Source organism: Oryzias latipes, chromosome 2 (assembly GCF_053564925.1).
Source record: "Oryzias latipes strain Hd-rR chromosome 2, Olatipes_Hd-rR_3.1".
In the NCBI taxonomy this organism is placed as follows: domain Eukaryota; kingdom Metazoa; phylum Chordata; class Actinopteri; order Beloniformes; family Adrianichthyidae; genus Oryzias; species Oryzias latipes.
The window spans coordinates 8,606,508-8,623,452 of NC_136238.1; the positions used below are offsets into that span (position 1 = coordinate 8,606,508).

General features: G+C 40.3%; 2 protein-coding genes across 4 annotated transcripts in view; one reads left to right on the forward strand and one right to left on the reverse strand.

The window, feature by feature from the left end:
* The window catches only part of LOC101160633 (MSL complex subunit 3), a 205,771-nt gene that overhangs the window by 182,688 nt on the left and 6,138 nt on the right, over positions 1-16,945 (reverse strand). The gene's annotated exons all lie outside the window — the stretch shown is intronic.
* LOC101171810 (E3 ubiquitin-protein ligase Midline-1) overlaps positions 1-16,945 on the forward strand; it is a 74,166-nt gene that overhangs the window by 36,425 nt on the left and 20,796 nt on the right. For both annotated transcript variants that reach the window (XM_011484944.3, XM_004066587.5), the window contains exon 2: positions 8,858-9,645. In XM_011484944.3, coding sequence (XP_011483246.1) covers positions 8,926-9,645 — 720 coding nt within the window. In that variant the 5' untranslated portion in view covers positions 8,858-8,925. The remainder of the gene's footprint in view (positions 1-8,857; positions 9,646-16,945) is intronic.

Here is a 16,945-nt window from a genome sequence, read left to right on the forward strand (position 1 = left end):
GTGACTCGTTGTTTGCGGAAGTAGCTAACGTTAACAATGGATGTCAACAACACTGTTGTCAACAGTGGAGGTCTTTTGCATTATTACATTTATTTTCAAAAAGGAGCCAGCACAATAACAATCTTCTCATTTTAAGAAGGCATTGGAGCCAGGATCGTCTGTACCCATGGTTGTGGAATGGGGATGTGTATGTGCTGGGGCCGTGTGTGTGTGTAAGAGGGGCAGTGGGGGCGTGCATTCATGTTGTGTGTTAGGGAGGAAGGAGAACGATAATAAAAGAAGGCTTCCCCCAACAGAACTGGTATTGACTCTCGATTAACCTGCTCTGGAGAATCTGAGGGTCCGAACTGGGAAGTGAACCCCGAAGGAGGATCCGCCTTCAGTCCCCCGCGCTTCTGACCACAGTCTGAAAGGGGAAAAAAAAAGTAATCTCGGGGAAAGGCCATTTCGCTGGAATTTTTTTCAAAAACCACCCGGTTGCGATAAGGGCCCTCGAGTTTTGCCTGAATAGAGCTGTCACCCCAAATATGAATCCAATCGGTGACCTCGCTTCCTTTTCACTGACTGGTCTCAGCAGCATCGTCTACCATGGTTGATGTTTATGTTCTCGTTCCCACCTACTTCAACGCAGATTGACAACGTACGGGTCGGATACATGTTGCCTGGACGGTCAGACGGCGGTTGCATTTGAAAAGATCGGATATGTATCGGATTCGGGACCACATACCCAAGTGGCCTGGGTCGCATTTGAAAAGATCGGCTTTGTGTCGTTCAGACTGTCATGAAAAGATCAGATACAGTTTGCATAGGGGTAAAAAACAAAACCAAAAAACAATCGGAATTGGGTCCCTTCAGCCTGCAGTGTGAACGTAGCCATAGTGATTGGAACCGACCACTGCTTGGGATCAGGGGTTAATGTGGTTTCAGTTATCTACTCCCAAAAAAAGCATCTTATTTTTCTCCTTTAATTTGACCTTTTTAAATCCTGTAAGCAGATCTTGAAAGTTCTGATTGAGATAAGAGAGTGCCAAGTGGCTACAGCTGTGATAATTTTTGAATAAAAACATCCTTTTCTTGACAGTTGGCATTTCCTCCAGTTGGTTGATCTTTTTAAATGGCTTATTCGACCAATTTTTCTGAAAAGTACCTAATTTACACTTTAATAATCGACTGAAAATGTTTGTTTTTGTTTGAGTTGTGACTTCATGAACTCAGACAGGCAGCAATGGCGTTTACACCCGGCCTCCGATGCTTCGCCCTCCTCCGCTTCCCTGCATGTTTACTGTTCTCTGTCCTTGGAAACTTGAGGGAGGGAAGTGGAACGAGAAGATCGTAAAGTGACACACACAGTGTATGCTGATTACGTGAACCAGGTCAATGGAGTTGACCTACTTCTTGGATCCGCACCACGGACTGCCACGGCTGCTCTCGTCAAAGCACCAAGCAGACCCCTTCATCCAAGTGTGTGCTTCAGTGAAGGAACGCAGCATTTGGCTGTTTTTGGAACCGTATTTTAACCATATTTTAATTTTCCCACTCAGTCGAACAGACCCAGCTCTAGTTTTTTTTGTTTTATATTTTCCTAAAATGTTGTATCATTTTATTTTAGAGGTTAAAAATCAGCTTAAAAACCAGTTTTGGTCCACACCCTCCTCTTGTGGAATCAGTTCTTTTAGAAAATGGACAGACTGAATACCTATGAAAATTTCAGCAGCCTAAACTGTGAGTGGAAGATGAAAGCTGCTACCTTCATGGATCCAGAGTTAATGAAAGATTCAGAGGCAGGGCGCAGACAATCCCAACACAAACGGAGATCAAAAGTTGAAGGAGCTTTAACATTCAGGATTATCTTCAGCTTGATTTCACAGATATTTGGCTTTCCAGGAAATTGGCAGGTAACCAAGTATTAGAGTTTCAGTAAAAGATATAATAAATGTGAAATTGTAAAAAAGGTTTTAGATTGGTGAGATCAACCGGGAAGCCATAAAATAACTTGTTGGAATTACTTCACTTTCTGTTGCTTCACTTTAAAAATGTTTTATCAACGTTTTATTTTCTACAATTACACATTAAATATGAAATGTTGCTCTAGAAAAGTGTGTTTGAATTACCTAGAACAGCCTGCTAAGTTGTTTACCTTATTTTTTATATTTTAAATGAGTTCACACATTCATCTACCTTCTTACTATCGTTATAAAATCGATGGTGTCTCATCGTTCTCGCCTCAGTTATTTACATTTCTTAGTTACGTAAGAGGTATCCATCAGCTGAAATTAATAGATGACTTGCAGAAATATGGACACAATAATTTAGTAGTACTTCAATCTTGTATTTTAACATTTAAATTGGTTTTCTTTGTGACGAGCTGCCATGCTAACAGCTACAGGACCTAAGGCTAGCTCTGCTGTAGGTGGTGCATGAAGACTGACCAGTGGAGAAGGGTGGTGTACATGCTAAATTTAAAATATTAAAGCTAGTATCTGGGCTTAAATTTTGGGCTTCCGCGAACAAAACTCTGGCATTTAAGTGTAGCTAGCTACCCAAGTTTTTATGACTGTTTTCGGGCTCCGCGTACAAAACGCGAGGCTATTAAATGCCTGTTGTCAGTAAATCCAGGTTAAACTTTGACCAATCAGGTACTCGGATTTGGCAGTGACATATGTATTTGGTCTATCTGGTAAAACAAGACTTGTTTTACTGGTAAATGTGGTGTTGTGATGAGGTAAACAAGCTTGTCAGTGTAAGATAGAAAACTTGAAGGACTTTTTCTTGTTTTGCTGTCTTGGTCAGTGCTCATTTTGCTCCAGATTTCCCCCAAATGAGCAGCTGCTGTAACTGCATGACATTACATCAAGTCAACTGGAACATAGTCCTTACAGGCCTTTGAAAAAGCACCGTCTATGGTTGTTGCTGATAATTATCTGTTCTTTTGTCAAAAAGCTTCTGTACAAGTAAATGCTATGACTACGGCTAGTTTTATATGTATGTATGTATGTAAGTATGTATGTATGTATGTATGTATGTATGTATGTATGTATGTATTTTATATATACGTATTTGGTTTTTTCTTTAAAAATAAAACCACTGAAAGCGTTTTCTTTGTAGCTCAACAAAACCAAAGGTTCTAATCCAAGTTAAAGTGCTATGAAAAGTTACTCTTTTAGCTTTTTTTGGGAAGCTTTTGGCCAAAATACTGCAAGAAAGAGTTGCATAATATCACAAAAACTTTCACAGATAACTCAAATCTTAAATGCTACAACAAGACAACCTAAGATCCAAATATAGGAATATAGTAATTGGAAAATGCCATCTGTGTCAGTTGATGAAACATGGAAAAAGCTCCACATCCAAAGTGTGAAAGCGTTTTATATGTATCAATGACAACATTAATAAAACATTTTCATTAGAATTTAGTGTATTTTAAAGACTAATACAACCTTTTATTGTGTGCTAGCTTTTGTTAAATATACCAAACTTTCCACAATTTCTGCCTGATCGGGAATATAAATGTTTCAGAAGCTGCTGAGTGAAGCAGGAGGAAAACAACACCGAGCTCCCAGCTTTTCCTTCAGCTTTTAACGACCCCCACTGAAAACTCTTGGTACTGACATCTTCCAGGGAGCACCCCAGCAGACCAGCCATATCGTGCACAGTGTGGCAGCTCTGACAGCCATGTGGCACAAAGGGATGTTGGGGAAAAACAAACATCTGGAATTTTTTTCCCAATCTGTCTCCAGTGTGAGTGACAGTGTTTTTCCCCCCTCACCTTCCATCCAACCGCCGTCGCTCCAGCCCTCTCTCTGCTTCATGCCCACACTGCACGGTTCAACAGTGTCACCTATGGTGAGCTGAAAGGCATTTCACCCTCACTACGTGTCCATTTCAAATAGATTTTCCAGTTTGCTTGCAGATTCTAGTTTGTTTTATCTGAGTAAAGAAGATTTGTCTTAATTTTTTTTTTAGCTCCAAAGATGTCAAACCAAAAAATCACGTGAGCTCCATTAATGTCCAAGTCCCTCACCTTTGTATGGAGAATATTTATATATTTAAATATATATTTGAATTATTTCCGCTCTTATAGGGATTTGGGTGATATCTGAGTGCTGGAAGTGACGATCAGGAAGATTTGAGGAGCTAAGGATGACAGCATTAATGCTTTTACTTTTGATCTTCTACTTATCGTTAGGTTAAAAGTATCAAAGAAATTAAACATTTCCAAACCAATTCAAAGACAAGTGAAAATCCTACAGGTCTATATATTTTAAATGCTTGAATAATCCCAATCATTGAACACAGATTATCATATCTTTTTCTTTGAACATTTTCTTAATTTGTTTGGGCAGGGTAATTATTCTGTGGCAATTATGCTATTATAATTTCTAAAATTTGATATTGATTAAAATATGTTGATGCAGACATCAACAACTTTGTTTTAGCTCCACGGTTACATTTTCTACACATTAGATCTGAAAGCTGCTTTTTTGGCGTTTGAAGCTATGGACACATTGGGCATGTGATGTCCAATTTATCCCATGGTGTTCACACTGGACAAGAAGGGCTGTCTACTGCTGTCTATTAGCTGGATAAGACTTGGGTTGTGTACGAATTCCCCCCTAACTACTAAAAAACTATGGTGCGGCACTATTTAGTGCTCTGAATATTAAAAGCAATTCGGACACCATGCTCCCTACTTTATTATTTTTTTTAAACGGCGGATTTGACATCGATTTCGCGAAGTTAAAATCGAATTCCTATGAGCGTTTTGCGACGATGAATCTACTGTGTTCTGAAGATAAAAATGTTGATGGTCTATTAAAAAAAATTGTTCAGACACAATGCATTGTGGTCCATATTCGCCAATCTAGTGAGCATCAATGTACACTGGTTTTTCGCAGATACTTCTGGGAAATTTCTAGGGCAATCGATTTTGGATTTGTAGATTCAGACAGCACTCAAAAATGGCGAACGCAATAGACCGTGCACTATATAGTGAGTAGTGAGGGAATTCTGACACAACTTTCTTGCGAAATACAGAAGCAGTGCAAATGTTGCTCTAGGTTTCTTCTTTCATAGCTCTATTCCAATATTTGAAAAACTTAACTTACTGGCGTATAATTCCAGCTGGACATAAACTCCTCCATGATCCATTTTTGAACGGATGGCTCTTCCATGAATTAAAATGCCATCCATAGGTCACTACCAAATCCGAGCCCCTCAATGGTAGAAAGCTCAACGACCTTTTAACTTTCAATGCATGTTTAACGGCTGCGTGATATGTACGTAGAACCCAAAAACGGTCGTAGAATCTTGCGTAGCTACGCTTAAATGCTAAAGTGTTGAACACTGAAGCTGCTAACGCACTTATATATAGACTTTGTGTGTCAGCTTCCGGGCATTAGCTTCAGAGGAATTGTTGCTCAAAGAGTTTTTCGAGTATTTAAGCCTGCAGATTGCTGTCTGCTGCCCCAAAATACAAACAGTTGTCTCAGTTTGTATTTATTCTGTTCATAATGAAAGTCATCTTTTTCTCTTTTTCAGATGTTTGAGGTTACAGATACTTCATTTCATATCTATTTTATTGGTGACAGATCTGAAACCTTTTCTTTGTGCACACAGTCTGCCTTCTTTCTACACTGTTGTTTTCAATAACAATTATTTTAGCTAGATTATTGCAGAGAACCCCAACAAGAAGAACTCGTTTGCAGTTTTTTTCTGCAGGAATCTGCTCTGACTTTCACAAGCTTTAATCTCCATGCAACAGTGACATCTGCTGAAAATGCCACTCCATAGAGGAAAAAAGAGGATTTTTTTCCTGCATTATTATGGTCTACATATGATGCTAAGAAGCTTTTTTTTTTCTAAGTTAATTTAGCTTTTTATCCTTAACTACAGAGCATATTTTGTCTGTGTTTAATAGCAGTTTTCTCATGTTCTAAATGCATGTGCAGCTCAACATCGTCACTCTGGATTTGGTTTTATAACCTTCACCTCTGGCAGTGAGATCCCATTCGTCTGAGATATAAAAAAAAAATGTGTGGAGTTTGGAGACCAAACAATCCAATTGTTGTCTACATAATAAAGGGAAGTTGTCTGAACCCTGGTGTGGTCCAGAAGCAGTGTGGATGCCGTCTAACTATCAAATGGATCAAAGAGTGAAAGAAAACCAAATTACTTTACTTTAGCATCTTACGTACCGGTTGCATAGTTGGTGGTTTTAAGGTAAATCATCTGATGTATGCAGATGCTTTAGTTTTCTTCAGCCCCAGCAACTCCGGATTACAACAACTTTTAAATGGTTTGGTCATATTATCAACGATGAGCTTATAGATGACGAAAATATCCACAGACAACGGTGTATTTTATATGCTCAGGCAAACAAACTTGCACGCAGGATTTATTCCTGCTCGTACAATCTTAAAATTCTTTTATTCAAAACTTACTGCACACCCCTGTGTACTGCCCACCTGTAGACAAATTATAGGGCATCCAGCATGAGGAAGCTTCAAGTAGCCTATAATGATGCCCTAAGGACATTTTATCTATGGTTTTAATTATCGTCTTAATGCTTTAAATAATGAAATCATTTTAACTCTCACCAATGTAAAGCGCAGCACTTCTAGATACCAATCCCCTATTTGGAGGTTTTGATACGGTCGTCTTTTTTAAACTTTTACGGTTTTTTTTTTAAGTCAACAGTTTTAGTCTTTATTAATTCATGATACCTGGTTATTTTACTGTTCTTATGCTTTCATGTCATTGTGTTTATATTCCTATGTCATTGATTTTTAAACTTTTAAGACAGTTTTTTTTAAATACTTTTTATGATATTGTTCTTATACTTGTTTGAGTGTTCTATTCTTGTCCTTGAGTCTTTTATAAATTTTGAGTATTTTGCAGCAAATGGACCTTGAGTCTGTAATAACGCTTATTATTATTACATGTTTAATGCGAAACAATACAAAAAAAGTTGGAAATTGTTTGTGAATGTATAAATTCAGCATTCATGACCAATTTTATCCCATTTTTATTGTCTCGACAAGCCAAACTAAAACGCTCAAACTCCACACCACCCAGCCTTCATCGCTTCTCCAGCGGCTTTTTCATTTCAACTTTAACTGCAGTCTCCTCCTTTGCTCCAGCTGAAAAAAACACATCTGTTGTGCACACTGTCACATTTAGCTCCTAATAAAACTCTAATCCCAACAGCAGACGTACTCAGATTTGATCAAAGTACAAAGAACTGACGTTAATTGTTCAAATGTGCAGCTACTGCTGCACAACAAAACCACATTCCTGTGTTATCTAAAGGATCCAATTACTCTGAACTAAAGAAAATGCCAAACTAGGAAATTAGGAAAGCACTAGTGGCTGTTTTTGCATTGACAGCAACAAAAAAATGTTTATTAAGTGTAAATCAGTGTAAAATATAACGTTTCTTGCAATCTCTGACATCTGACTGTATCCTGTATTAGCTAATGACTACTAGATTTAAAAACAAGCACGTATTAAAGTAACGCTTACAAACAGCTAAATACAAATTAGTTTTTTGGGGATCTTTAAAACGTTTAGGTGCTAACAAAGAAAATCTGTTTAAGCAGTTGTGTTGCAATTTTCTGCTTTGTGTGTATAAATCAATAGCTCGCCGGATCGTCTCACAATAGCCGGGAGGTGATTACCAAAAGCACAAACATGGTTGCGTTAGATGTTGGACGGTTTTAGCTTAGTGGGTTACAGAAATCGATTTAGATCAGTTGGGTCCATTGTGGAACCATGGTTGATGGGTTTGATTGTTTCAACACGTACATCTACAATTTGTACTTGTACTTTATCAGCTAATAGCACATTAACTGTTTAAGATGTGTTAGTTTTTTATCTTTAGGATTTTTTAGTTGAATTGAAATCAGTTGGATCCATTTTAGAGCCATAGCTGACATGTTTTGTTGTTTTAGGATTTACATTGGCTTGTGCTATTTGATAAACACGAGAAATGCTCCCAAAACATATTTTTGTGTGTTAAAAGTTGTGTATGCTTATGACAAATAGCACATTAGAGTATGAGATGTTGGAATATTTTAGCATAAGATGTTTTTACATCGATTGAGATCAATAAGAGCCATTGTTGTAACATGTGCATTGCTTGTACTGTTTGATAAACACAAAAATGGATGATTTTGAAGCTGTGCTTTTTAACAACTAACAGCCTTTTAGCCGTGTAAGATGTTTTTGGGTTTTGGCTTAGCTTTGACGGTTTCAACATGTTCACTAATTTGTACTGTGTGATAAACAACAAATGCGCAAAGAAAATTGTGTAAAGTTGTGCCTGCTAACAGCTGATAGCACATTAGCCGTACTAGATGTTTAAGCTTCAAGGATTTTTTTAGCTCAACTGAGATCAGCTCAGTCCATTTTAAGGCTCTAGTTGATGGATTTTAAGTAGTTGCACTGTTTGATTAACAGAATACAAAGCTGAAAATGCATTTTGTTGGAAATTTTAAATTGTAAAATTTGAATCTCAGCATGTGTAGAAGACAAAAATGCATTTTGACAGTTTGCTCAGCAACTACTACAGTCCCCCTTTACTGTGAATGGCATTACCGCCTCTCTGCCTTCAAATAAATTTGTTCCTGGGTGTCTATTTTTCTGGGTTTGACAGTTTCTCCAGCTCAGTTGTCACACCGAACATAAAGGATCAGCATTATTAAGGTCCAAACTTTGGTCTGCTCCATTGAGACTCAAAGCCTCTAAAGAATGCATTGAAAAGTAAGCCGTTTTGCACCATTTATTAACAAATCCCTGTGCTGTTCCTTTTCCCGTCTCCCCTCTCTGTCTCTCCTATCTCCCCGTTTGTGGGCTTCAGGCAGCTGAGCGGCTCTTCTGGATTTCGCTGACACTGCGCACGGTCCCGCCTGGCCTCTTCTAAGCAGGATGGACACTCTGGAATCAGAGCTGACCTGCCCAATCTGCCTGGAGCTCTTTGAAGACCCTCTGCTGCTCCCCTGTGCCCACAGCCTGTGTTTTGGCTGCGCCCACCGCATCCTCATCTCCCACTGCGCCACCAACGAGTCTGTCCAGAATATTGGCGCTTTCCAGTGCCCCACCTGTAGATATGTCATTTCCTTGAGTCCTGAGCGTGGACTAGAAGGACTCAAGAGAAACGTCACCCTGCAGAACATTATTGACAGAGTTCAGAGAGCCTCGTCTTCAGCTGGACTCCCTTTGCCTCTGCCGGCCCCTCACAGCGGGCCCAACTCTCCCTGCGAGGAAAGCAGCAATCGCCTGGCACTGGTCCCCGTCAGCGCCGCCATGTCCAACCCGGGCTCACCTCCCGAGCCGGTGCAGTGCCAGTTCTGCGAGCTGGACCCGCCGCAGGACGCCGTGAAGACGTGCGTGACGTGCGAGGTGTCGTACTGCGAGGAGTGCCTCAGAGCAACGCACCCCAACAAGAAGCCATTCACGGGCCACCGGCTCATCGAGCCGATGCCCGACTCGCACCTCAGAGGGCTCCAGTGTCTGGAGCACGACGAAGAGAAGGTCAACATGTACTGTGTCAGCGATGACCAACTCATCTGCTCTTTGTGCAAACTGGTCGGCCGGCACAGAGACCACCAGGTGGCAGCACTAAGCGACCGCTATGAAAAACTTAAGGTAAGCAAAGCAACTAATTGGTTCATTTTCCTTTTATTTAAAGACTTCACAGGACTCTCTTTGAAATACATGGTCAGCCTATTTAAACGTCCCAGTGGCCTTAAGACAAGTTTGCCTCCATCTAATTACAGATAATGACACAGATGCTGCCAGCTTTATCTTCCACATTTAATGAATTTTAAACTTTAATTCCAATCTGCTCTCAAGAACGCAGTTTCCTATTATCCTCACCCAGGTATCTAAGTCGATTATCAGTGTGATTTACTATCTTCATGGTGACTTATCTCTCCTGAATTATTAAGAAATTAGCATACTCAGGCTCACACACACAGAGTGAGCGCAGAACTTTAATGACAGGAAAAGATGCTGCAGGTCACCTGCCTGCTGCGTGCATGTGCGTTAGAAACAAAACAAAAAAAACCTTACAAAGTCCATTGCAACGCTTTTTATGAACTTCTTGTGGTGTTTCTGGGGTCTGGGAGAACGTCTAAAAACATCATTTGCACAGCTGCAGCTCATCATCTGGTCAAAAGGGAGACATTACAGTAATGGGTTTCATCATGATGTCCATATGTAAACTGGAAAAAGACCAGACAACAAATTTAGTTTTGCTTGCAGCTCTGAAAAAGATTGGAGAGCCAAAACTGATGTTTTTAAGGAAGAACTTTTTTATCAAATACATGTTTGATCAATTTAGACAAAAGGAATATTGAAAATTACGCTAAACCTTCGAGTACAAGATTTCGTTCTTGAAAACAAATGTTCATTTTCTCCAGGAACGGTTTACCAACAAAGCACAAAACAACTGTTTAATCAAGCATAAGACTATTTCCACAGTTAAATTCGATGGTGGAACTCCTGTGATTTTTATTTCGATGCATTTAAAAAGCGCGTGGACCACAGGCTGGAAAATAAAGGCAACTCAAATGGGAAACAAACCAATGTTTCAGCAATTTACCCATAATCATGCATTACTTTTGAGTTCCCTATGATTCAGGACTCAGCAAAGAAACAGGGGTAATCGTTTTTTTTAGCCAAAATAAAAACACTCCTTAAGCCTAACTCACATGCACCCGATTGCGGGGGTTGCCTTGCACAGGTGCTGTAGGTTTTTGGGTTGTGCTGGTCCATGGAGGGTCTAAGACTGGCGCTACCCCATATTAAAAGGAGAAGAGGTGAGTCTTACGGCCACCTTAAGGGACGTCATGAAAATGGAACGTACCATTGTCGTGTGTGGTTTGGTGTATCTTGATGTCTTTGTAAGGATAGAGTACGATGTGCACAATTCTGACATATGACTGATGCTGTCGTGCTGTGTCTTTTAGCCACACTCTAGTCGTAAGTAAGGATATTCATTAAATGTGGAAGATAAAGCTGGCAGCATCTGTGTCACCTGTAGGATCTTCACACAAACTACACTTTGATTGTTAAATTTTCTCACATCTAACAGTCGGGCTGCACGTACTTATCACTTGAAGAGCACTAACAGGCCTCTGGCACAGTGCACAGGGTTTGAGGAACATGTACCACATGCCTGCAAGTCACCTACCTCACCCTTACTCAGCCTCATGTGTTGTATATCACTATGACAAATCACTTGCAGCATTCCCCTTATAAATAAAAATGTGCATGACCACTTGCCACCAAGGGGTCTACAACCTTGATAGTTTGTGGGCCCTGTACAAGTTTGCCCATTTTTCACCCACAGACAACCCATATCTAGCCTTAAGGGCAGCTGTGACAAAAGCTTTGAGTCCAAACACTGAAGACCCTTTAACTCTGGTATTACATTTTAAATTGGAATCATGTTGCTGCTTAAATCATAAATAATGAATGGAGATCATTAGTAACAAACCTCTGGAAGCAAATAAGAGGTCAGTTGGTCTTTTGCCGCAGTAGATTTGACAGTTATTGCCAATGACAATGCCTTTTGAGTTTTCTAACAAACCCTGCTTTTTGTCGCAAAAAACCTACCTGGATCAGGTGTCTTCAGGCGGGTAATGAGCAGCAACAACGACCGACCTGACCAGTAGACTTTTCCAAAAACTCCATTTAAAAAAAACCATTTATGATTTGGAACGTTTGTTTTAAAAAAATTCTGAAAATATTTAGAAGAATTGCATAAATTTTATCCTCCTAAAATTTTGATGTTTTCTCTTATGACTATTCTCTTATAACGCTGACTCTTTTCTGATATTTTCCCCGGTTACTGTTGGGCCAAGGCGGGATACATCCTGGTCAGATCGCCAGCCCGTCACAGAGCCCATGGAGCTGGAGCGATCGCGCCCGCTACACTAGCCAGTCGCCCGGTGGACGGCGTAGCGACCTAGTGAGCTCTGCCACCCAGGGTCCGGCAGAGGTAGCGTGTGCGGCCGCCCAGGCTGCCTTTCCCTGGAAAGCGGAGCTCACTATGTTGCCCTGCAGCCTGCGGAGGGCCAACCGTCCCAGTTTTATTTTTGTTTTGACCTCTTAATGGTTAATGCTCAAACCGACCGTCACATGCAGTAAATGCTGAAATTCAGCGTACTGCAAGCGTCTCTGAAGGATCTGGTGAACCCAGACACTACGACGTGCTCGACGGTGCCCCTTTAGAGCTCCCTAAACACAAACCCACTCAACATTATCCACGTTTTCCATGATTCGACAACGAATGAAATCCAGAAAAGCGTTGGCGCATGCTCTGCAGCCAAGGCATGGAGGAGTTGAGAAGTACATTTTGTGCACGTCAAAAGAAAGGTGGCAGACGCGAATTGGGCGCATCGTGTCCGGTGTGAATGCAGCATTAAAAGTGTTTGGGAGATAAACAGAAAAAGCCCAGAAGATTTAGGCGGTCTGCTATTTGGACGTGGGTCAGTGAACTTGGTGATGGTCCTTTGAAGCAGATGGCAAACAAAAGCACGTATGATCGCTTCATTGCCCTCTCTGACATACATGCCCATTCAGACATGTATGTGCGTGCAGACATGCACAACTCCCCTGTTTTTTTTTTTTTAACACCCACGCGGAGGCACTTCCTTTCTCACGCACTGGAAAACTAACAAGCCATTATTTTGCTAAACTGGAGGGGATATAGACCACCTGTTCTTCCCTCAATCCTGCCAGATGGTTTATGCCGATACAAAGGATGGGTTAAGACCATTTTAGCCTTAAGGTGACCCACATAAACTCTGGGCACAGCATGAAACAAGAACACATACGGAGCAATACGACATGGGAAACAAGAAAAGTGGTTCTTGAAAGACAACTATTAAGGTGAAAAATTTTCTCCCAAAAAAAGGAGTTATTTTCTAGAATTTTTGGCAAGGTTTTGGTCAAAAGATGGGACAGTGTCCGAACACATGCAACTAATCTGTAGAGATAAATAAATCCCGCTTATGTATGATAGTAAAATGAGTTTGGTTTTTTTTGGTAATGGAAACTCTGAGAAAATGTTCAAACCAAAACGTAACTTTTTAAAGGTTATGAAATAAAGATCTCTGGATAAACACCAATGCAGTCGTGTTCCAGTATTTATGCTGCAGACATGTGCTTATTTATTCATGAAAACAGGAAACTTTTAAGGGAACTAAGTAAGTCACAGGCCACTGCTTTAGATACTTAAAAATTTAAATATTTACGAACGTACATACAGTCCTCTCCTTTGGCTGTTTCACTCTGTTTTAGATTATTTAGACTTTTTGTTTTTCAACATTTAAACATTTACATGACTCTTGAAGCGTTTCCAGAAGATACAAATGAGATTTCTCTTTGTATGAGAAGGGGTGGTGTCTGTGATTAGAGCTTTGTAGAGCTTTGAGGGAACGCTCGCCTCTTCGGAGACAACATTACTCCCGTCAGAGGACAGTGATGGAGGCGGCATTTGGAAAATGGGTTTTAAAGTCCTTGGCTTGTGGTCTGAGGACAAAACAGCTTGAGGGTGACAGATGAGCGCTGCTGTTTGTACGTGCCAACCTTGACTTCAAACTACAGGCCTTTCAGATCTGAAATGAAACGCTGGAATGGTGGACGGAGGAATCTGTGCATGTGGGAGATACTACATCTACACTTTAATTATATTTCCCAGAAAACAACACACAAGTCCTCATAAATGTATTGTTTCCATACCAAAAATTCTAAAATATTATAATCGTAGCAAATTAAACTCAACAAGAGTGGGTTTTTAATATTTAAAAGAAGTTTTATGCAGGAACTATCACCAATCCCACTTAAGGATTAGAGACTTTCTACTAGTACTGGAATATGTTTAAACCGTAAACAAAACAAAACAAAACTGCTCTTAGGTGGCTCGGGCATCTGCCCCCAACACAACTCCCTGGGGAGATATTGTGAGTATCTCCCACTCGGTGGAGACCCCGGGGAAGTCCCAGGACACGCCGGAGAGACTACGTTTCTCAACTGGCCTGGGAACACCTAAAAATGCCCCCAGAGGGGGTGGAGGAAGTGGCTGGGAAGAGGGAAGTCTGAGCACCTTTACTTAGACTGCTGACCCCCCTTAAATAACGCATCAACGCTATTTAATAATATTTCTGTTTATAACTAGAGGCATAACAGAAAGTAAAAACATCCTGAACCTTCAATTTCACATTTCATCACATTTCTACCATTTATACAATGTTGTTGTGTTTTTGGTGGTTTTAACATGTTTGGGAGGCATTTTTCTTTTGAAGGAAGACATAGTTAAATAAATTACGCTTAAAATTGCTTTTCTGGATACTTCTTCATTCAAATCGTTGTGAATTAGGAGCAGACAGATAAATGCTGTTGGAAAATGAGTGCTTTTGTGGCTTAGAAAATAGTTCTCAGCAACAGGGAGGCGCTCAGCCCATTTCCTATTAATCGTTGTCTGACCCCATCAGTTAGGGGGTGGGGGGTTGTGTGTAGGTATGGGGAGGGGGGATCTATTTTCATTTTCGTGCTTGATTTTATATCATTTATTTTGTTTTAAATGTAAGGGAGCCGGTTTAGCTCGTGCTGGTTTTGCGGCGCCTTCCGTCCGTGAAACCAGGGTTCGAATCCGGGCTGCTCCCTGTTTCCTTCTCTGCTTCTGTGCCGGTCCCAAGCCCGGATATATTGAGAGGGTTGCGTCAGGAAGGGCATCCGGCGTAAAACATTGCCAAGTTAACCATGCGACTCCAAAGAGAGGTTGTTTCGCTGTGGCGACCCCTGAAGGGAAAAGCCGGAAGAGAAAGAAGAAGATTTTGTTTTAATGTAAAGCACTTAGTGTTGTGCTTTCATAGGAATAGTGGCATATAAAGTTTGATTTCATTTGAAGTTTGAAGGGGGGGCGGGGTTGCTGTACACCAATGATCCTCCCAACAATACAGAGGTATATTTTTAATGAGCTACTGCCGCTCTGCAGAAACTATGTCCCAGAAAACGACCCAGGATTTACATTATTATGGCTAAAAATGGCGTGACCAACCACTGGCAACGTTTTGAAAATGGATCAAACGATGATCGGAGTGGGTCTAAAGAAATTCTGAATTCATTTATTACATTTTATCTTCTAAAATTGTTGAATCTACGCACCAAAGCGTGTTGTAACCTTGTGCTGCCGTGGTTTGAAAACATTGCGGTTTGCCGGAGCTCCTTCAAAGAACACTGATGATAAGCAGGGCCGGCATGGCCGCTCCATTATCAGGGCATTTGCAATTCAAGGCTTCTAAATTAATCTAATCCTGCCTGAATCTCTTTCCACTCCTGGTAATTAAAACTGATCTAAATGTTAATATTAGCCTGAAACATGCATAAATGTTCACTCTGTATTAGATTAGTAGCTGGTGTCTTTTGTCTCTTCCTGCTTCTGATCTTCAGAGGTAAAATACAGGAAGACTCCAATGTGCTTTGATGTTATGGGAGAAAGTGGTACGATCCTGTTCAAATTTAAAGAAGCACATTCTTTGTAAGAACTATAAGTACATTATTCTAATTTGTTCACATCACTGGTGTCAAAAGGAATAACATCTCAAATATTTGCTCAGACTTAAACACATAAAAGGTCATTTAAGGAAAAGTAACCAGCTCCTACTGATTCAAGCCACCTAGCAGGTCTTGTATAGGGAGATGTTCTGTCTATTTTGAGGTCTTGTTCTGAATAAATTCAAAGGTGTGACAATAGAATACAATTTAAAAAGTAATTAAAACAATTTTTTTAATCCTGACTGTGCAGTTTTCAGAAATATCCAAATGACAACAACGACAGCTTTAAAAGCCTAAGTTAGCATGCTAAACTGTAACATTTAGAGGAAGTTTGGCTTTTTTATTAAATATAAACGTCTGTCTTTGTAAACGTGGAAAGTGGAATTTGTCTCTAAATAATTTCAAGAAGAAATTCCTTTGGACTAAAATAGAAAAGTTTGGCTGAAGTGCACAAAACAATATTTGGCAAAACCATAAAGCTAATCAATGCAACTCACTATCTCCAACTGTTGGGCACAGAGGTGGAAGGATGATGATGTGGGAGCCTAGAATAAAGTTTATCGGATAAATTTTTCCCAAAAGCACTTTTGCCAAGAGAAATGTCAACGTACACATATATCTTATAAATATATACAGTACAGACCAAAAGTTGGACACACCGTCTCATTCAAAGAGTTTTCTTTGTTTACATGACTATGAAAATTGTAGATTCACACTGAAGGTATCACAACTTTACAAAGCCCACTGAAACGACTGCTGTTGTAAATTTGGGCTATGTAAATAAAATTGAATTGAAAACTATGAATTAACACACGTGGAATTATATACATAACAAAAAATGTGAAACAACTGAAAATATGTCATATTCTAGGTTCTTCATAGTAGCCACCTTTTGCTTTGATTACTGCTTTGCACAGTCTTGGCATTCTCCTGATGAGCTTCCAGAGGTAGTCACCTGAAATCGTCTTCCAACAGTCTTGGGCCTTTTGCCTTCACTCTTTGGTCCAGCTCACCCAAACCATCTCGATTAGGTTCAGGTCCGGTGACTGCGGAGTCCAGGTCATCTGGCGCAGCCCCCCATCACTCTCCTTCTTGGTCAAATAGCCCTTACACAGCATGGAGGTGTGTTTGGGGTCATTGTTCTGCTGAAAAATAAATGATGGTCCAACTAAACGCAAACCGGATGGACTAGCATGCTGCTGCAAGATGCTGTGGTAGCCATGCTGGTTCAGTATGCCTTCAATTTTGAAGAAATCCCCAACAGTGTCACTAGTAAAGCACCCCCACACCATCACACCTGACAAGGCTTGATTCCCACAGTCTCCTTTGAACAGTTGTTGTAGAGATGTGTCTGCTGCTAGAACTCTGTGTGCCATTGACC